Source organism: Chelmon rostratus, chromosome 20 (genome assembly GCF_017976325.1).
Source record: "Chelmon rostratus isolate fCheRos1 chromosome 20, fCheRos1.pri, whole genome shotgun sequence".
NCBI classification, from domain to species: domain Eukaryota; kingdom Metazoa; phylum Chordata; class Actinopteri; order Chaetodontiformes; family Chaetodontidae; genus Chelmon; species Chelmon rostratus.
In genome coordinates this window covers 17,525,810-17,548,921 of record NC_055677.1, presented here as the reverse complement: position 1 = coordinate 17,548,921, position 23,112 = coordinate 17,525,810, and the positions used below count along the sequence as shown (strand labels likewise).

Below are 23,112 nucleotides of genomic sequence, written 5' to 3'. Positions count from 1 at the left end.
CACCGGCCGAGAGGACAACCAGCTTCCATGAGGTGCTGAGTTTGATGACTAGAACTATAACTGCTAGATAACCAGACAGAGAATTCAGCTTAACAACCCCAAAAAAGCTGGGACGCTGTGACAACCAGAAATGAAACAGAATGTGACAAAATCCTGATCCTTTTGACGTCTACTGAACTGAAAACAGTACAAAAACAACATATAAAATGCCTGGCCTCATCAACTTCACTGATTTTTGTAAATGTGTTCTGAGTTTGAAGCCAGCGACACATTTCAGACAAAGATGGAACAGGAGCAACAAGAGACTGGGAAAGTTGTGGACTGCTCCAAAAACACCTGTGTGGCTCATTCCACAGGTAAACAGGTTGACTGGGCGCCCTGGAAAGGCTCAGTGGTTCACAAGCAAAGATGGACCGAGGTCCCCCCCTCTGTGAAAGACAGTAATATACAGGACACTACTACTCAGGCTCAGGGGCACTTAGTGAAACTGTTGCTGGTGGACACAGACAACACATTTACAAATGGCTGCATTGTGTTCTTAGTTTTAGGTTTTACACAGCGTCCCAACTTTTGCGCTTGTAAAGAAACAGCTCACCTTGTCGAGGTTCAGCGGTAGTGAGGGAGACTTGGACAGAAAGGTAACTTGGCTCTTTTTCAGGTGTAGTTTGTTCCTGTGACGCAGAGCAGGCTTCACTGAAGCTTCACGGTGTGTCACACACACTTCCTGGTCGCGTGAGCCGGTCCGCGCTCGAGACAGGCAGCTCCACGGCTAAAGGACACCGGGGAGAGAGCTTCCTACCTTGGACAGTTCCACGAGTTTGTGAAGCCTCTCTGGACTAGCAGCCTGTTAAAGAACAGCGGCAAAATGCGCCAGTTTAAGGTCCTGACAGCGGTGGTGTCTGCAGCTGTCACGTCACCCTCTTACACCGGCTCCGCAGCCTCCAGCTTGTTTCCTCACACTTTTCCGCATCTTCCTTGTTTTAATTAGCACATCCTTGGTGGCGCATACAGGGGGTTCCACTGCTAAGACGCATGCGCATCTCAGGTCGGTCTGCTGCGGGCTGAGGTGCATGCTGCCTTCAAGTACTGTCGGAAATAAGGTGAAAAAGAGTAATGGCCCAGCAACATAAATGCATAAAGTAAAATAAAACAACAGTTTTAAAACATCAGCGGTATGGAAGTCCAAAGGGGATTATATTAAAATGACCACCCAAACTTGAAAATGAAAACGTAATTACTCCATAGCATTATACTTTTCCATTTATGTATGTGTTATTTGGTTAAAAAATAAAATAACAATGCAACAATACAGTTTTCATATACTCATATGGGTCTTCGATAACCATTAAAAAATGCAAATGGGAAAGCTGTTTGAAATTTCATTTTCAATGACTTAACCAGCTCTGAAGTGGACAATATTCAAATGCAATAAATGAACTATACTCTTGTTAGAGTTTAACTGAGTTTTGTTGCCGCATTTCTTTAAAAATGTAAAATGTGAGCGATAGGACAAACAGCAGCCCTTGAGAGCAAGGGCTTCAGTAAATTCATGCAAAAAAAGGGGATTTTGTTTGTTCGTGTGGGTGAACAGGTCAGGTAAAAAGCATTTTTGAACAGGAATGATGTATAACAGCTGAAGACAAGGAAAGGACTGGAAAATGCTGATAGACTTAGAAAAACAGCTCAGTGGGTTTTCACATACAAGGAATTTGCTTCGGTATTTTGATGCATCATGGTTACAATAAACAGCAAGAAAACGGAAAAACTCACAAGTACTGAATGTTAAGAATCTTCAATATAAAATACAAATTAACTTGAAAAAATATGTAAACATATCTGTTTAAAAATGGTAAGAGCTGTTCAGGTGAAGGGGACTGAGTGTGAAAAGGCCACAATTTTTCCTGCTCAGCTGAGGCGTACAGGTCCTGGAGGGATGGCAGATTGCAGCCAATCACCTTTTCGGCAGAGTGACTGATGCACAGCAGTCTGTCCTTCTTCTTGGCAGTAGCAGCAATGTCCAGGTGGTGATGGAGGAGGTGCAGATGAACTCAGTGATGGCAGTGTAGATGTGCACCATCAAGTGCATCCTTTGTTATGTTTTCTTGGTCAGTGAACTTATGTTCAGGCCCTGCTTAAGGTCCTGAGTGATGATGGTGCCAAGGAAGCAGACGGACTCCACAGAGTCCACTGGGGAGTCACACAGGATGACGGGCATGGGTGGGTGGATGCAGGTTCTTTCTGTAATCCACAATTTCCACTGTAGAGCATTGAGCTCCCAGTTTTTTGTCCACACCAGGGGCCTAATTTATAACTGTTGTGTATGCACAAAAGGGGCCTGGAATTAGTGTAAACCATGTCCTATGCAAAGTTTTGGATCTATAAAAACAAACTTGTAGGCATCTGTATGGAAACGCAGAGGAGAGGCCCTCTTTGCCCCTGACACTCTTGCTAAGTACATTCAAAATAACATAGTGTTAAAGAACCTCAGAACAGTGTCAATACAAATACACATAAAACTGTGCGTATTTCAATACAATTTTAGTTGTTATATGATTTTGTGTGTATAATCGCTGCAGTGAACATGGCTGTGCTGTTCGTTCAGTGGCTGGCAGACACAGTCAGTGTTATTGCTGCAGTTGTGGGTGTGCACGGTTTGTAAAACTGATTATTTTTTGGCACAAATCATTTTTGGCTTTTGAGCCCATGTACGCTTTAGGTATAGATGCAACGCACTGATTAGACGTGAGGCCAAAGGTCACCAGACGGTCAATCTCCCACCTGTGGGTGGATTCATCTCCACTGATGAGCCCAATGAAGGTAGTGGAGCTAAAAAACATTACCTTCCCTACCTTTGACTCCATCCCAACATGACATTTGACAATAGATATTTGTATTTTCTGATTTTGCTCCCAGACACATGTGTCTGACCTAAAGTTTATGTGCAACATGTTATCTTTTGACTTGGAGATTTTAGATATTGGAGCTTAGAGAGGACCATGAAGGCAACATTACCCCTGTCTGTGGCTGTTCCAGCAGCAGTAACAAGAGTCTTATTCACACACACACACACACACACACACACACACAAACGACTTACTGTGCATGTGGTGTCCATTTACAAGGCCAGCAGTCACAGAGCAATGGGAGAAACCTTGGGAGGCAGCTAGTGTGTCAAAGCTGAGATGTTAAACCTCACACTGTACATGATAATGGTTTCTCTCATTACAACAGCACGCACACACAAATGTTGAAGTTCAAAATATTAACATAGCATCGTATATAGTTTTTGAATTCAGATGCAGCTAGTTTAATAGTGACATGCCATGTTCACATGTGGAGTCTGATCAGCATTAGAATCAATTCACATTAAGGCACTCCTGATCAGTTCTACACTGCATAGACTGATAAAACCACATCATATATATCATCATATCTTACCAAAAGTCAGTGATACTGTCAGTTGGTTGTCTGTTCTCTGCTGCACTGCTTCGAATGGCTGCATGCACTGAATAGTGGATGTGCTCATTGTATTGTTGCATCATTGTATTGTTGCATCATTGTTTCTTCTAGTTGCTTTACATGATTTCCATATATATATATATATATATATATATATATATATATTCATACTTACCTGGCAGGGGAGATATCATGATCAAGAAGGTGGTTCACCCTGGGCGAGGCTGTGCTGACCCCTGCGAATTTCCCAAATGTGGGAATCTCGACTGCATAATTTCTGGTAGTGGGGGACTGCGTACGCGCTCTCCCCTGAATTTTTTTTTGCAAATTTCTCTTTGGAGATTAATAAAGTATCTATCTATCTATCTATCTATCTATCTATCTATCTATCTATCTGTCTGTCTGTCTTTTAATTGGTTTTAGATCATGTTGTCAAAAGACTGCAGCTGAAAATTAGCCAACTGGCTAACACTGCCAGTGAAATCAGCAAGTTGAAAGTCAAAATAGGGTTTTGGTATCAATACAAATCATGCTTTTCTTTGTTAGTCAAAAGATATTGTACAGAAGAGACCGTATCTGTCATTTGTTCACAATCACATATCGACCTACAAAGCTACATATTTTGTAAACTACATTTTAGTCTCGTCTTTTTGCATATTACAAAATACTAGTGATATTTATTATAAACTGAACTAGATATAGTTCATACAGTCACAGTTTAAGTGTGTCAGTGTTTAATGACATCTGTGCCGTCTCGTCATCATCTTGTCTTAGTCGTGGAAACAATTGCCATCGCCAAACATATTTGATAATATTTTACGTTAACAAAATTGTACCTTAGGTGACTGTAAGGTCATATCACACAGTCATGACTATTCGCTCTGCCTCTCATTCACCTCAGCTGTGCCCTGTACAATAGGGCAAATTCAAGCATGTTGCATGTTGCTGTATGTCTTCTTTTGTGTGATCTCCAGCAGATATTCACAGGAGTTTGCGTTTGTTCAACTTGGATCTTGGATTTGCACGATTGAAATTCATTAATAGTAGAATAGAATAAAAAAATCATCCTTCTAGCTCTGCAATAACAAAACACTATCTTACAACGAACTGCAGCATCGCTCTCAATTTAAAAGTCTCAAAATTAATTGTATTAACTTGACATTGGTTAATGTATAACTGTATAAAGCTGTTCACTATGTATGAACATATATTGTCTGGAAGCTGTCCAAGAAGCGACACTGCAAGAGAATCTGGTTTAGCCCCCTAAAATTAAATCTGCTAATCCTTTAACTATAGCCCTGCTGGTATAATATCTGCCTCTGAAATATAGTGACAGTGAAGCAGCATCAAATAGAAACACACCTGTAAACGACTCAGAATAAAGTGATGGACTGAATATGGTTGCTTTCTACACCAGGACTGGACCACATGCTATTATCAGAACAAATGCTCTCAATGGAGGAATAATGAAAAGGTGTTTTCAAGTAAAAGAACGAAGCTATTAATTTGCAAATACTTAAAACAGTAGTGTGGTGAATGTTGTGGATCTAAAGAAAATATTTCTGCGTAAATTGGCCTGTTTGCGGCTGCGTGGTGGCGCTGCGGACCACACTGTTGAATGAGAGGGGAACGCAGAGGGGACCCTCCGTGCCAAATATCCTCCTGTTTTAATCACGAATAACGGCTGTGCAACACAAATGAGATTACCTGGTCGTGACAGAGGCCTGCGGATGTGGGAGCGTGTCAGAATATGTCATGACACCTGCATGTGCGCCATCCTGTGCCATCCTGCGCTGACAGGATGCAGGCGCACTGCTAAAATTGTTCTGTTTTTCTAATGTGTGAAACTGACACTTCTGCGTACAGAGTCAGTCTGATCCATCCATTGTCCGTGTCAGCAGTGCGCCTGCGCCTCGCTCCTCCTCCTCCTCCTCCTCCTCCTCCTGCTCCCTCTGTCTGCGCGGCTCCGTTCTCTACCTGACAGCTCATCCGGAGACATGCTCAGAATCGAGCCCGGAGCCTCTGACAAGCAGAGATAAGGGGCCGCGGAGGTCTGGGTATCGGGAGTCTGGGCTGGATACAGACCGGCTGTTGTCCTGAGCATCCTGCTACACACAGCGGCATGGAGCGCTCCTGATCCCGGCAGGACGCCTGGAGAGCTCAGCCATTCTTCCGTCGTCACATCTTGGATCAGTTTGGATATTTGGAGGCCTGACCATGTCTGCGAGAGTGAAGGGGATCCTGACCAAAGACAGTGTCACCCTGCTGCCATGTTTCTATTTTGTAGAGGTGGGTTGATGTTGCATGCTGCTCTTTCAGAGCCGGTCTGTCTCCCCATATGACAACACTACAGCTCAGTGAGCGTGTAGTCTGATGTGGTCGTGCGCACCTATCACCAAAGATCCATTACGAAAGATCACCCCAATAAAAGATGGGCTTCCTATGACGATCAGCTGAACATGACTGACGCTATTTCAATATGTAGGTCAAAAAGAATGAAGGCACTATTAAAACGCAACACTGCATTCAGTAAAGGCAATGTGCATGTAGTGCGTCGAGGTGGTTTTCCTCCAACAGAAGCGTGAATATGTCACATCATTCCTCTGGTAGCCTACCTGTACTCATAATGTAGAGAAATGACTGGATTGATTATTTTAGAAAGAAATGCATTGCTGCTTTTTGTATTTCTCACAAAAACCTGAGATTGGCTGTTCGTGCACTGAAGTACTGACACGGTAACAGTCCTACTGTATATATTCACATATATGCTTACAGAGTAATCCTCTCCCTTGAGGGAAGGAAGCACACATGAACGTCACACACACACACACACACACACATTATTTGTGTGTATAATTCAGTTTTTTAATGAACTTTTCCAACAGATGCAACAGACGACCTTGTAATCACAGACTCAAACGCGCATTTTGATCATTTCTATCATATTTGCGATGCAGTGCGCATTCTGAAAATTGCTGCCACATCAACAAATGATTTTACACACAATCCAGCTAAGTAGGTTAACGTTATGTGCGGCACAGGCATAACGCAAACACGACAAGGACATTTAAACAAACAGAATAGCAGACTCACACTGTCAAGTGCAAATCTGGGGTGACAGGGAAGTGCAGCCATGACAGATGTGGACGAGGGGATTCCTTAGTGACAACAGTGTCTTTTAATATGGGGCCAACCAGACTCCCGATGATGATTTTTTACGTTTTATTTTAAGTATATCAGGTTAACTCATTTAATAAGAACAAGTCAAATGGATTTGAAATTTCAAACAGTGAAGAACAGATTGCATGCAGCTCGTGGTGACTGTCACTCGTTCCCCTGCTGTGCACTTTATGCATGCTCTAGTTCACCAGTGGCCCGTGGCTCTCTAATCAAACTGGCATCATATATTATACAGTTATGATGGATGCTGTTGGGATGACTGCATCATTCCAATGGATTTCTCTGGCAGTGGCGACTTGGCCAGGGGATTCCCTTGATTTGGTTTTGTTGTCAGAATCTTTCATTTACATTTCAATGCGCTCTCACTACAGCTACAATGAACAAGAAAAGTCAGACGGCAGCTTTACAAATTGCTAAAGCTGCTGTTCACGGAGGGATTTCTTGGCCTCTATTTTTACAAACAGCAGGCAACATTTAAACTAGGTCAGTGCTGAAAGTTAATTCTACTCAGTGAACTACAGCACTTTTTCATATAATTAGGCCCACTCAGGCTCCTTCCCTGAGTGTGTGTATCAGTGGCCGGTTTGCAGAGAGCGAAGGTGGTGGCCCAGCTCAATCCAATCCTGCTCTCCTGTCAGCTGTGACTGCCATGTCCCACAATTGACATGGAGGAGACATCAGAGCGTGCCAATCATGATGTATCCCCCCCCCCCTTTTCCTCTGCTATCAGAACTCATGGCTATTCGCCTGCCGTACGCATTTTTAACGCTGATAGCTTTAGAGTGAGAAAAAAGGAGATCTCACACAGACCTAAATGTAATTGCCATGTGGAATGGATGGTAGAGACAGGAAAGATTCCCGTTCACGTCATCGGACAACCCTAGACGGTTGTGTGATTGCAGATTTGGTCATGTGATGGTTAAAATTAAATAAAAAATTAATAAAGCTTGAAGTTCAATGCATAGTGCATTGAATTTATAGCTTTATTAAATTTGGGTTTAACTATCTTAAACAATAGACTTAAACTGACATGAGGTGTTCGGTTTGGTTTTCATGCACTTTCATATAATGATGCACCATTATGGAACAGAGTTTTTAGAATAAATATAGTTTCTTGTTGGAATTACAACTTTGATGTTAATGTGAAGATTATTTACAAATTGTAAGATGGTAATTCTGATAACTCTTTTATCACTTGAACACAGCATGATTAAAGGCTGTTTCCTCTGTTAGATGGGGGTCATCTGCCCACTTACATACAGTAAGTACCTGTAGCTACACAGCTGCATCAATGCCCACAAACTGGATAAAAGTGTGAATGATATTGATGCAACTATGCAAGTTGAATAACAGAAATAAAAACCTTAATCAGCATATTAACACATCATTAGATTGACATGAATAGTGTTAACTGCTGTTAACTATGTTACGAGACAAAATGCACAGGTGGATTGAAAAAACCCTGATGGCTTGTAAAAGGAACACAGCAAACACTGAGATTAAAGAGAGCTGTGCTGGCTTGCCACAAATTTACAGATGCAAGTAATAAAAAAAAAAAAACTAAAGAGAGAAAACAATTTTCAAATAAGAAATAGTGGAAATGAAAAGAAGGAGAAAAGAGATAAAACCAAGGATTGCAAAAACAAATATTTGTACTGCCTCCACACCCTGTTATCACACCTCATTTACACACTGCTGAACTACTTCAAGAGAAGTTGTTTTGTTTGTTTTTTTTTAAATCAAAACATGACGAGTGAGTGTGAAGTGAAGCAGAAAAGCAGTTCCATATGACTGGACCTCTGTTACTAACTGAAAACTGGCCATGGCTAGTTCTGTACAAATGACTCTATATATATATCAACAGATCTTATGTGACAACAGCGGATTGGAGACCTAGTTACAAAGACTGTGTGAAAGGAAATGGGAAGCGAATTATTATGAAACTGAAATACAAAAGTACCTCTTGGAAGTTCATTGATGTTGAGTATGAGCATTCCAGCTAGAATTAGCTAGCATTCTACATATTCAAGTGCATTCTTAGCCATGAGAGTAGGGCAAATATGATGTGACAGGGCTCTAATTTTAGCCTTGTATAAGCAATATCCATCAAGAACATTGTTAACACGGGTTATCAACCCATGTTCGTCTTTATCTGTAAGGGAAATACTGGTATCTTCAGCATATAAAATGAAGAGCCCTCAATTTTGATATCAAAAGCAAAGAAGAGTCAGACATTATTATTAAATAAATATATGACATGGTATGACAGATAATAACAAAAATAAATTTGTTCAGCACACCCTTTTAAAGATGTGTGTATCACATCCATAACACATCATTGCACGGCCATTTTAACATGCTAAACTACAACCATATTTCAAGCTAAAGAAACGTGGTAAATTGTAAAGTAGGCCTGCTAAAGAGTCAAGTGACACTTGCCAAAAAATTTTTACCTCCCTTTAAACAAAAATCAGTTTATGGGTTGTGAGGAGTACACCTCAGCAGGAAACACGTGTATGTCTGCTGTGGCTCTGGAGGAGCTTTGCCAAGTGTGAAAAAATAACCCTGATGATGTCACAGTGATGGGAGTTGTTTGATCTAGGCTTTTTTGGAACTTGACCCTAGCTAGAGACTAAAGCCATGTTCCCACTGCATGGTATGGCTCATCTCGGCTCAAGTTCACTCACATGTTTTTGGTTTTCCATTCAGGATCAAACCTGGTGCCAGGTCCTTTTTTGGTATCACCTCAGTCAAGGTTCCAAGTGAGCTGAGCCGAGACTAAAAGGTGACTTGAAAACGCTGCAGACGACTGATTGGTCAGAGAATCATCACTTTAATCATCACTCACTCCTGTGTGTCGTTTCCCAACTGCTGGAAAAGTGAAGGGAGCTAAGAATCCTGCAAACATTGTGGGGGTAATATCTGCAGCGGAAAGCAAAGTAGAGTAAAGTACCTGGTGCTAGGGTTGTCCAGGAATAGTCTAAATCCATATAATGCTGTCAAACACAGAATAACAATCTGAGCCTGTCAGTGGCAAATACTTATAGTGGATGCACATTGTAGCTATGCGGACACCTGGATGGATTACAGCCTGCTGGCTGCAGCCCTCTCGTTCAAAACTGAACCAATTTAAAAAAAAATGTTGTCTTCATTAGTAACTTGGACACAAGAACATAATCAGATAATATTTGATCGGAATTCCTCCCATTTGTCTGGCACATCGAAGTCTCCCAGGACACGTGGACCGGCACCAGCTGAAACTCTGCTCACAACGTCACTGTCATTGATTGAAAATGAAATGTAGGTCAAGCTAAAACAAGCAAATAATTTAACAGAACAGTAGAGGGCGTTGTTTTATTTGTTTATTTTAAGATGTGTAGGTATGTAGATCTTCAGATCTTTATAATGAAATAATATACAAGAAGCATGTGTCTTATTGATTTGCCCTCTTATGAAAATAATGCACAAAAACAGATATTCAAATGGTTCAAACCTACCTTTTGTTTTGTTTAGAAGGACTAACTGAATGTTTTTTCTGACTAATTTTGACAGCTCTAGCTGGTACCAAAAGTGAGTTGAGTCGAGTTTGCACTTTTCAAGTCAAATCCTTTACAGAGAAAAAGCAAATCACATGAAAAATCATTATAAACTATGTAAGGCTAGAACAAAAGAAAAATGCCAGATCAGCAGCTGTAGCACAGAGGAAATGTATTCATATATTCATATTATTAAAAAAGAAAGTAGTTGGTGACACATTTATGATCATTCCTTCAGATTGTGGCTTATAATCAGTCACAAAAGTGTTTTTTCCCCTTTGGAGAAAGGCAGACTATCTGTTCATGACAAACAATGGATCTGGTCCATGAGTCAGTTTTGTTCATCCCTAAGAGAATATTCTAAATATGAGAAAATTACTCACACATGCCTCTAAAGAACAAATAAATTCATATGAGTGGTTCTTGCAGGAGGCACGATGACTTTTCCATTCTCAAATACAAATAGCTTAACAAAAACAACCAATAACTGGAACTCTCCAGGGAATTCCAGGATCAGTGTGAAAGGTACAAAATAATGGCAATTCCAGCATCAACCGCTTAACATCATGACAGTAAGTAACCAAAACAAAGGTATCCTCAGCATTCCCAGCTCCATTCAGTAGGTAATTACACTGCTGTCATTAGGAAAGATTCAGTGAGGTTAATCAGAACCATATTGGTGAGGACAGAATATTTCTTGCCGTTTAACACAGTCTAGAAACTGAAATGAGAGTGAAATGCAGGTAAACATTGTATTTGAGTAATTCTTTATGCACTGTACAGTGCTTGGCAACATCACATTTCTCTGTCTGAGTGAGGATTATTTGTGAACCCACTGATATGTTTTAATGTCAGTAAAAATTTCAGAAGTCCTGTTCCTCACGAGCAGTATTGGCTTTAGGTTTTGGTACACTCCATGTTGGTTACTATGGTGATCCAAGCAACATGCATGCCTTAGATTTGGTTGTATTCCACTTTTCTGAAGAGCAGCACAATCATATTTACTGTTGTAGATATTTAATTGTTTTACCTATTGGTTAGGATGTTCCTGCAAACAACCGACAACCAAAGTATGACCCATAATTGAGATGGCTATACAAAGTGACTTTGATGCTGTTGCAAGCACCTGTTTGCTGTCAGAGGAACCTGAAGATGTCAAGTCAAAGTCTTTATTGCAACTATTCACATCAAATGTTTCTGCATTTTCAATAACCCCAGTTGTGTGTAAAAAGAAAATGTGCAACAAAGTTTTATCCCACATTTGATGCTATTAAGAATATTCAGAGAACACAACCATAATGTTAAGCCTTGGACTGAACATCATATAAACTCCTCTCATAGTGTGGTGATTGAGCCTGTATATGTCTGACCTGGTTGAATTTATTAAAGGCTCTCCAGAGTCAAATCTTGAGGTGAAAACCTGCAAGATGCAGTCTGGCTTATGCAATGCTTGTCATTTGCAGTTTTGATATGAGACTTTCACCATCTTATCAGGCTTTGAAAATCCCTATCAGATGATCTGAGTACTGGCAGATAAACAGGGGGAGAAAGGAAGGACATTGCCAGAGATCCAGCCAGCATGAACGAGAAGAGGCTGATAGCAAGATAGAACAGCACAATATGTGACACAGATAGAGTCGTTGCGTGTGACAGAAACTGAGGTAATGAAGGCGAGACAAAGAGGATGAGACACAGAGAGCTGGCTGGCAGTGAGTGTTAGCAGATGTGGGGCAATGGAGCATCTCTGCTGAGCTGAACTCTCCCAGAGGAGCCGAGGCTTTTCGGAGAAAGGGAGCGTAAGGAATACTAACACATTGTGCTCTGTGGTTTATCACTGACATTCCTTCATTCTGACTGTGTTGTTTGTTCTTCAGTAGATTCATCACTGTCTGTAAGATCAGCCAGCTACAGCAGTCAGTCAAACAGTCGATCAGTGAGAAAAACCAGTCACTCACTAATAATAGCCAACTAATAGTAACATTAGAGTCAGAAGCATCTGATTTGCTGCAAATGATGGCAGATATTCAGTATTTCAGCCTGGGGCAGAGCACTGAATCCTGTCAATAGCTGCTTACTGTATGTTCATGTTTTGCTCAGCTTGTTTGTTCTTTTTTTGTGCATCATAAGCCCTTTCCACTTTGTATTTGACATGGCCAGTCATGAACTATAATTAGCATAATAAGTACTCAGGCACTGCTCTTAAGTACAAATTTGAGGTGCTTGTACTTTCCTTGTTTTCATTCTGTTGCTTTATAATTTTACCCCACTACATTTCAGAGGCCATCCATAGTTGTTATATCATCAGCGAGTGAGTTTCCAAGTTGTTTAGGCCCAAGTAGTATAACTTCAGTTTTGTCTGAACTTAGTAACAAAAAATTGCAGGTCATCCAGGACTTTCCTGATTATGTTGCCTAGAGGAAGCATATTTAGAGTGAATAGGATCGGTCCAAGCATGGAACCCTGCAGAACTCCATGTCTGGCTTTAGCGTACACAGAGGAGTCATCATTAACTTGTACAAATTGAAATCAAATTGAAATTGAATCAAAAGTAGGATTTAAACTAGCGTATTGCAGTTCCCTTTATGCCAATGAAGTGTTCCAGTCTGAAATAGGATACCATGGTCAATGGTGTCAAATGCAGCATAGAGATCGAACAGGACGAGCACAGAGACAATGTCTGCTGCAATTAGGCCATTTGTGAATTTAACCAGTGCTGTCTCTGTGCTATCCTGACTGGAAATCTTCAAATAAACTATTGTTATGTAGAAAGTCATAACATGCAGCTGACTGGCAACTGTTTTCTCAAGGACTTCAGACAGAAAGGGGAGGTTAGATACAGGTCTATAGTTGGCCAAAACCCCTGGGTCAAGAGTCGGCTTTTTAAGAAGAGGTTTTATTACATCTACTTTAAAGGACTGTGGTACGTAGCCCGTTGATAGAAACAGGTTGATCAAATCTAATAAAGTCAAAACAATTAAGGGTAAAACGTCTTCAAGCAGCTTGGTCGGGAGGGGGGTCGAAAATACAAGATGATGATTTTGATGAAGAAATTGTTGAGATTAGTTGGTAGTGGGTGAGGGTTTCATAGCTACGATGGTTTCTGTATTTGAAGATAAATCAGCAACTATTGAGGGCAGGAGGTGATGAATTCTGCCTCTAATAGTAAGAATTTTATCATTAAAGAAGCACATGAAGTCATTACTACTGAGGCTTAAGGGAATACATGGTTCAATGGAATTATGACTCTCTGTCAGCTGGGTACAGTGCTCTATTAGTGAAGATTAATATGCTGCTCTGGCACTGCGGAGGGCTTTATTGTATGTTTTAAGACTGTCTTGCCAGGCGAGATGAAATACTTCCAAATTGGTGGAACGCGTTTTCGCGATGTTTGCTTTAATTTGCAGGTTTGGGGGTATACCAAGGAGCTAACCTCTTCTGTTTTGTTATCAGTCCTCTGTTAGCTACACCACTATCTGGTAATAGGAATTTGAAAGTAATTAAATGATGATCCAATAAAAGAGGATTATGCGAAGAGACTATTAAGTCTTCAATTTCAATGTCATATGTCAGTAATAGACAAGCTTCATGATTCTCAGACAACTCGGAAGTTACCTCCTGTAGTCTGGCCAGTGGGCTGCTGTCAGCTCCGGTAACATTAGACGTGTGCATTTTCTGGATACATTAATATCCTCCCTGCTGGGACTGGGCTGGGTCCATACATAGTTCCTATGTCTTTCTGCTTTAATAGGTATACCCCTAACTTAGACAGAAATATTGAATAGCCTATGCTCACTGAATAAAGAAATGAAAATTATTATCATGAACATATTTATTAGTAGTCACCCCCAAATTGACACCATTTAATTTGATTGTAGGTGAGGGCCAGATGGGGGTTTATCTGATTGCCCAAATGTTTGCAAGTATGTTGCAAATGCATGTGTCTGAAATTCACTTTTTGACTTACCAGTCACAGGTATTGGCGGATAGAAAATCCACAGGCTGAGCATATTTTGGACCGGCCAAAGTGAATGCATATTTAGTATTTAATTATTCAACAACATTGCAGTTGATTAATTTGAAAATTATGACAGATGTACTTATGGACAATTTGTACAATAGTATCTTTTAGGATGTTGATAACAATTTGATCTTTTTTGTTTTGAATTAAATTTTTTAAATCAGTCCATGTATACATGCAGTGCTTAACTGATTTATTAGACGTTTATTAGGTGTTTTAGAAATCTGTCAATAACTTGGAAACTGGAACAAGAGTCATTATTCACATATACAGTATTAACCAAAAATCTTAATGTTTTGTATGACCTCCTTTGGCCCTGATAACAGCTTGCATCCTTGCTGTCACTGTTTTTTCTATTTTTGAATTCAATAAATCCCAGATCTGTTTAATAGGATTCAAGTCCAGACTCTGACTTGGCCGGTCCATCAGTTCCAGTACTCCAGATTCCTTTTTCTTGGTCAAGTAGTCTCTGCACAGCTTTGCAGTGTGCTTGGGGTGATTGTCCAGAGTACATTCTTTCAGTCATCTGCAGTCCAGTGTTTGTGCTCCCTGGCAAATTTTAGGCATTTTTGGATGTTTACAGGCCTCAATAGTGGCTTCTTAGCAGCTATTCGTCCCTTTAAGCCTTGTTCCTTCAGTCGTCTGCTTGTGGTCACTCTGGAGACTTTCTCAGATTCTGATCTAGAAGCATTAATCTCTGCCTGAAGATCAGCAGTGGTCATAGTAGCTGAAATCTTGAGGTGCCTGACATCCGCTTCAGTCAGCTTTCATTTTCGGCCTCTTCCTTGATGCATGCGAAGTATCAATCTCTGCAATCGAGTCCAAGGCATACTTGACCACACTGTGAGAACGCTTTATGTCTTGCCCTGTTTGTCTCAAAGACCTTCCAGCATAATGAAGTGCTTTAATTCGGACTCTTTCTTTCTCAGTGAGTTCCTTACGTGTCACCATTTTGAACAGGAGTGAATTAATGTTTTTATACCCAAATTTGAGCCAGCGCACTGGAATTCTGTAATCTTAAAAGAAATTAATCAAGAATAAAATACAACACTAAAGCAGGAATCAAGTAAATAACTGTAATTTGGCATCTCAATCAAAAAATGTAAATGCGAAAATTCATGGATAAAAACAATAATTATGTTTTAACATTACAGACATCGTTTTGATTAAAGAGCTTGCACATACTGGTGGATAAACCATTACAGAAACATAAAAAAAGTATTTTGGTCATCAGCAATACTGTTAATTTAGGGCAGAGGTGGTAAACACCTTACACTTTGTTGTGGTCTAATAAATTTTTTGAGCACTGTATGCATTCCAACAAAGGAAAGAAAATAAACTTTCCTCTTTTGAAGAACTTTCATGGCCAGTCAAGTATAGATTTTTCGCATTTACGTGTGCACTTGAATGCACTATGAAGTTCCTGTTGCCACCCATGTGCTTTGCTGTACAAAGCGATATATGAGTTTATGAGGCCCACCTGAATGCATCATAAAGTCCCACCATGTCTCCATGTGTGCTTAAATGAACAAGCACCAACACAGACAACAAAGCAGCTATACTACTAATAATAACTTTTATTACATACCTATTTATATGGTGGCTAGCCTTCTGAGATTTACTTCACAAATGGAAAATCTACCCACATTTGGTGCTTGGCAGGTGTTAATGTTGGATCCATTGATAGGTGCAGGCCAAATAAAGTTATGCTCTTATACTGCTGTATCTGAAGCAGACAAGGCACACCAGGTAGACTCCTTTACTGCCCCAGGACTTCTACACTCATAACAACTGAAAAACTGACTAATGCCAGATTGAATCCAACCTGCCTGAGTTCTCAGTGTATAAAGCTGGAATCAAACATTAGAGCTTTTCTTTCTCATTCATATCAGCTGAAATCAGGATAAATAAATACTGATGCTTTTCTATATATGATCAGATTTTCAGTTTACCTAGTTGGCTAGTTCAGTTTTAAATAGTGCATGTTTGCAATGAATTAATTCTTTTAAATAACTTTTCAGCAACAGTAGGGGCATATTTCCTTCCATTTTATCCAGATTTACGTGGGTCTAATTCCAATTCATAACACATTCAATTTTCTACTTAGAGACTACTTACCACTCAACCCAATGACTGTTAGTGCTGTTGGCCCAGCACCCACCAAAAATAACTGCCAGCCGAAGCCCACTGGAGGCTGCTTTCCATTTTTACACATCTATTATTCAAACTGCACTGTCTCGTTTCTGTACTCTCATCTCTGTAATCACTGAGGGGCAGCCAGGACCACATGAGAGCCAGTAGAGGATTATCGTGAGGAAAACCTTCAGAGGGGTGTTGTACGCTTATCGAGATTTAAACACCCAATGAAGTAAGTGTACTTCATGGTAAATGGACTGTATTTATATAGCGCTTTTCTAGTCTGCCGACCACTCAAAGTGCTTTACAGCACTAGCCTGCTTTCACCCATTCACACATGGTAGCTAGGCCACCTGCTCATTACGAACATTAACAGATTCACACACTGGTGCACAGCATCAGGAGCAACTTGGGGTTCAGTATCCTGCCCAAGTACCCAAGGATACTTCAACACGTAGACTGCCGAGTCCAGCGATCAAACCACTGACCTTCTGATAAGTGGTATCTATGGTTTTACAGGCAAAGGATCCTAGACGTAAAGAAACACAAATAGGAAGTTTAGCTTACAAATGATTGGGAGGTCAGCAAAAATGAGGCTCATTCTCTGGGGAGCATCAGTGTATACCTTTAGTTTAATAGATGTCATGTCGGCCAAAGGTCAAGAGGTCATCAAATCATGATGAATCCTGCTTCAGGGACGATCCACACCAAATCCACCACTACCTGTTGGACAGACAGGCCTAATGAAGACATCACAATCTGAAGGCACAGCCGCTATTAGGACAAGAGACAGTCTGTGCAACGTGCATGATTTATTCATATTATGCTTGATACCCTATTTTCTGTAGGAAATCGTTACTGACAGTTGAATGTTGTTTGCGGTGATTTGAACAGAACATGCATAAATCTTGATGAGATGGTGAGCGACTTACTTTCTGTACACTGGTTAATTTCACCATTAAATTAAAGGAATACTAAGCATGTGTGGAGACGCTGAAGCGTGTCAAATACGATTAGCTGCTACTGGCCTGAGCAAATCACACCGCACTTTCAAATGAACAGGATGTGACATAAAATATCCTGCAGGAATCTTCTTTGAAGTCCGGGGAGTACAGTATTCCTCTGCGGAGCGTGTGCGGTGCGAGCGCCAATGCTGCTGACCTATATTTCTCATTTCCACAAGCTGAAGCGCTGGACGAGAGGTGAGGGAGGCTGACAGCGAGGGCTGCTTGAGCTAGTTTCGCAAGCAAGATGCTTCCTGCATGCATGTTGTTTCATGCATTTATCTATCCATTCAAGATCTAAAACATGACGCACTACATGTCTTTAAAGGATCGATAAAAACACAACATGTCATTTCTTACTAAAGGAAATTGTTAGATCTCTCTCCACTCTTCTTTCTTTTGCTGCTCTGTTCACAGAAGTAATGACAAGCTGTTTTCTTTAGTAAAGATTAGTGTACTAGGTTCAGGTTACAAACGTCCTTTTCCTGCGTAACAAAGCCCAACAGGCATTAGTTGTTACATGATTGTTCTTTTAACAATCAACATCCAGGCAACATTGGACGTCTTCCAGCATTCTTGTTCATTGACTGCCAGGTCAACACATGATGTTATGTAATCTAGCCCAATATAATCATTAATGTTATCGTGACCAAGCTACATATCTTCCACATGTTTTAATTTGCTCTGAGATTTGTGGTTATACTTATATACTTGAGTGTGTGTTATAATATAGGAGCTAGGACAGTGCCTTTAAAATATATTAACCAAAAATTGACAGAGGAAGCCTTGTCACTGAAACACGTATTGGAAAAAGTTTTTTAGGCACTGAAACTTCTGACTTTTTCTTCATGTCTGTCTTGATCCATGAAAACAATTTGTAAAAGTGAAGGCACTTTAAACAGTGAATGGATGCACTATCTGGCCATCACATGACATAGTGGGAGAGCAGAACTTTTGCTGAAACCATTCAGGGGATGAGCGAAAAAATTGATAAAAACCTTCAGTGCCGTTCTTTGCTCCTCTTTCAATGAAGACATTCGCTCTATTTCTGATATAACTGATGCTACAGCAGCATCTATGCTAACCTCTTAAGGAGCCGCCATTGTTGTTTTCAAATGGACAGTCATCACATCTAAACCATGCCCAACCGTAGCTGCCAGTAGTTCCTTATAGTGCACTGATTGATTCGAACCGCTGTGGTTGAGCCACAAGCGGATAACTTGAAGCCTGGCAAGGTGGATTCTCGTGTTGCATGATCTCGTGTGATCCAGCTGCCTCGCAAGGTAAATATGAAACAAACAATTTGATGATATCACCTTGAGCTCTGCAAAATTGAACCAGACAGTGTTGGGTTTTTTTACACTATATAGATCAAACAATCATTGAAATATTATATTATATTATTATATATTATATATTATATTATATATATTATATATATATATGTACTGACAAATCAAATACAAAATACATATATACACACGAAATAACAATGAAAAGTCTAAATTGGTGAGAAAATATCTTGAGTTCTTACTAATTTATTAATATCTTGAGTTCTTATTAATTTTTCTCTGTCTCCAGGACAGGTTACCTCAGTGAACTGGCTCACAGACCACAGACAGAGTTCCTGCTGCGGTGCTGCTACTACTCTCTATCTTTTTTACATTGTGTTTACCTTACATAATAGTCATAGTATTATTTAGTTTAGACAGAAAAATAATGCAGATTACCTGAAGTATTCTGTTAAAAATGTGTACTGACAACAGGGCTCGACACTCTAAAAGATGCGCCACTGCTGTTGCACACATGGGCTGTGTTTAACCTGTTATCAAAATGAAAGGAAGAGGTTCAGTGACACACACACTGATCGGGCAGGCAGTGTGTCTCAGGCGTACCTTCACTAAGATGGACGACAGGGCAAATTGTTGTTATCTGTGAATAATTCAAGCCCTTTTGTTGTTGTATAGATTAACAACTTTATCTGTGTCACTAACCTGTCTCTCCACTTTAAAAGGTTTCTTATCGAGGGAAATGCCTTATCCTGTGCAACAGATTCTTGATAGAAGTATGTGACTTTGTCCAGATGATGGTGATGGCTGGTGTCAACACGAGCTGAAATACTAAAACACTATGTATTAGAAATACTTTATGACAGGATGGGTCTGTTCTGTTGATTTTAATAAATGAATCATAAATATAATCCTTTACTATCATTCATTAAAATGAATTAATTACCAATTAATGGAATTATCGGTATTTAAAATTATGAATTATGGATTACTGAAATGGCACACACATTTTGAAAGAAATACACTACTGATACCTTTGGGTTCAATGCATTTGGGACCTTAAATATATTCAAGTTAGTTGTAATTCTAAATTGAAGGTAAGTATTTTTGCGAAACAGTTCAGATAATTTATGTTTGACGATGGTTGGATCAGTGAAAATGCTTAAAGATGACTTCTATTCTTTACAAATTCATCTGTGGCCACATTCACAAAGCTTCCTAACTCTATCAAAAGTATTACGATGGGATGACATTTTCTTCAATATCGTTTCTTCGATGAAATCTTGGAACCTAAATACAGCTATTCACAAGGCAGCTTATCCTTCAGAGTGAGGAGGAGGACTTTGTGCAGCTTAAGCAAAACACAAAATGGCTGCAGGAATTAGAGGAGTTCTGCTTTCAAGTGATGTTGCCATGTTCTCAGATAGCAATTCAGTTTATCCTGTGGACTGACCTATTGTAGTAAGGCTATGGAGCCGTGTTTTATGAGTGGGTCCCTGTTTTGTCTGGTTTGTGTACAAGCATGAAAACACAGGTGACACAGTTCATAGTCCTACAACTGGTTTGACACTATTCCACTGATCTGCAGTAACACATAAAACAAACTTATCAGTACACCAACAAAGACAGAGAAGAAGAAGAGTAGAAAACCTGGATCTGAACAGTGAAAGATGAAAAATAAAATGCTCAAAAGAAGACAGTCTGTGATCAGAGGCCCTCTGTGTGGTTGTGTGTGTGTACACTGGTGGCTCAGCTCGCAGCAGGACTGTGTTGACTTGAAGAGATCCCCCTGTGCTGGGCTCCTTGTGGGGCCCTCCTCCATCACGCTGCTCTACTTAGCATTAGCTGAGCGAGCGTCGTGGCTGCCACTGTGTACCGGTGAATCAGGGAATTAAGCTGCATGATAAAGCCTATGGGCCAGATTCAACTCCCACTGATGCGTCTCAGTGCAGTCCTCTGTGGACACTTTACTGCCTTCAATTACACAAGAGCTTTGTGCCTACACATGCACCTCACTTGTCTCTGATACTCTTTAATGGGACGCCACAGAGCCTGGAGGGCTGTAAGAAAACATTTGGGAAGGAATTCCTACACGTCGTGACTGCAGAGGTGTGCAAAATAGACTCTTCTGTATTTGAGTTTCCATTTCTTTCTTGTTAAGTCTCAATGAGAAATATGCCAGAGCAATTTTAGGTGCTCACATTTATCCCAAGAGACATGCACTGTTATTACCAGCCACTTATTGACGTGCAGGTCTTGTTTACTTGACTTCTTGTTTCTGTATAGTTTCTGTACATTCTTAAGATGCCTGACTCACACAACATGCACAGTTGTTTCTCACGGATACAAGACAGGTGGATGAAGTGTGGCAAAGTCAAACATGCTGTGTGTTTGTCCCAGTGGCCACATGCAGTACTGCAAGACAAAAAAACATTGGGGAAATACTTCCCCAAGAGAGCACCGCTACAAAGTTTTCCGAAATAAAAGGGAACAGACTCAGAGGACTGAAGAGCTGAGAGGGTTAACTTTATTGTTGATGGAAATGTCTGCCAACAACTTGAAAACTCTCATATGTGTGCACAAACCATTTTACTTCGGACTACTTTTTCAACAAGTGTGAGTACAAAGGATTAATGAGGCTCAAGGATGGATCAATACCAACTGCAAACTTGGAAGCAGTAAGTTTTCTCATTTTGATGATGCTTTACTGTTTATCTTCCATGTTAGCCTGTTGACCATGGTGTTAGCAGTGTTAGCTAGTGTTTATTGTAGGCCAACACGCTGGAGCAACGTTGGATTAGTTAGTACTGAAGGACAGTCAAGAGAAACTGTTTGAACAATTAGATAATGAGAGTAGCAGGTTGGATGTGGAAACTAAACTACTGAATTAAATACCGCAACATTAGCTCAGCTGGCTTTGTTGTTAACGTTGTTAAAGGATGATTTGATAGACATGCCCTGTGGTACACACGTGAAAAAAAATTGGTCAAAAGGAATGCCTTTGCTTGGCAACACTGTACAGTTTTGATCAGCACCAAGCTGCTGTCCTGCTCTTACCTGAAAGCTCGCACATGAGAACACAAGTTACAGTCAAAGTCAAATGTTCTGTGTAACCAATTTCTTTATCCATTCAAAAATGATGAATTACGCACTTGAGATGATGTTGGAGTAAACTAAAGCTGTTTCCTGCATACAGGCAACAAATCATTACCAGACCGACCCACCACAGAGACAAACCACGAGGACAGCAGTGGATCCTCATCAGAAGTGCAGGTTTGTAGCCTGATATATTAGGACGTCCTGTGAAGACGGGTTTTGGCACATCAGCTGTTCCCTATGCAGCTTCAGGTCTTTCTAACATCCACACCAATACAGAGACCTCATCTGGACCTGGAGGAGGGGAAGAGGAGGAGGAGCAGGATGCCACCATTGACCCTGCAGACTCTGTCACAGCTCTGACAGAGCTGACAGACATGTTGTGACTTACTCTAATATATCCCTATAAGTGTGTGTATATGTGAGTTTCCTGTTTACTTGCTGAAACTACTACAGTCTACTTCAGTGTTTGAACCTTTTCTGTAAAGTTAATCCAGGCTCAGTGGCAGGCCCTGTTTCTAGAACAGTCTTCAGAGATGTGGAGAAGCTGAGCCATCATCACTGAGGATTTCTACTGTTTAATCCCATGGGTCTACATTAAGAGCATGGTAGGTGCAACTACTGACAATAGTCACAGAAACAGACAATATGACAATGTAGAAGGAAGGAAGGAAGGAAGCAAGAAGGAAAACTATTTTCAGTGCTCAGAATAATTAACATGGAAATAAATCATAGCTCCTGAAATTATAATAAATACTAAAATAAACATGCTAAAAATAACTTTCCTAATGTGACAACACTTAAATCAACCCAACTCAAGAGGTGATCCTGATAGAAAAACAATAAAAGAAGAAAAATATTTGAATATCAGTAGAAACAAACTAGATTCAAGAATTACACAATTACAATGGACGAGTGTCTTCACACATTTTGGTTTCCTCTGGTCATTCTGTGATCACCACACACCTGCATGCTTCTCCTTCATTCAAGACCAAGTTGTAGGCCTACATGGTTGACCCTGATGACAGTTTACTGTAAGAACAGTGAGTCTGCCTTGTTTTACAGATGATCTGAGGGAGCTGATGAAGCTCGTGTTGGATGAGGTGTTCCTGGACTCCCAGACTCTGCTCACAGAATGAGAAACCATCAGAGGAGGAAGTCATTACAAGGCAGGTGTCATGCCTCAGTCGAGCAATGACCTGAAGACAACGCAGCAGCCTGCAGCATCACGACGTCTCAGTATCCACAGATCATGTCAGGATGTCCACTGTGACCTGAGAGCTCCAGCACCAGCTGACAGTGGTTATATTTCCATTTTTCCAAGGACTGGATTGGTCACTTTTTAATTTAGCAGTCGGGAAAATGTGGTATTCAGGGAAATACATCATATTCTT

General features: G+C 40.4%; 1 protein-coding gene and 1 pseudogene across 1 annotated transcript in view; both read left to right on the top strand.

The window, feature by feature from the left end:
* The first annotated feature begins 3,626 nt into the window (after positions 1–3,626).
* On the top strand, positions 3,627–3,771 carry LOC121624321 (annotated as a pseudogene).
* A 1,905-nt stretch (positions 3,772–5,676) lies between these two features.
* Positions 5,677–23,112, top strand: part of LOC121624116 (2-lysophosphatidate phosphatase PLPPR4) — a 35,575-nt gene continuing 18,139 nt past the window's right edge. The window contains exon 1 of the mRNA XM_041961731.1: positions 5,677–5,748. Coding sequence (XP_041817665.1) covers positions 5,677–5,748 — 72 coding nt within the window. The remainder of the gene's footprint in view (positions 5,749–23,112) is intronic.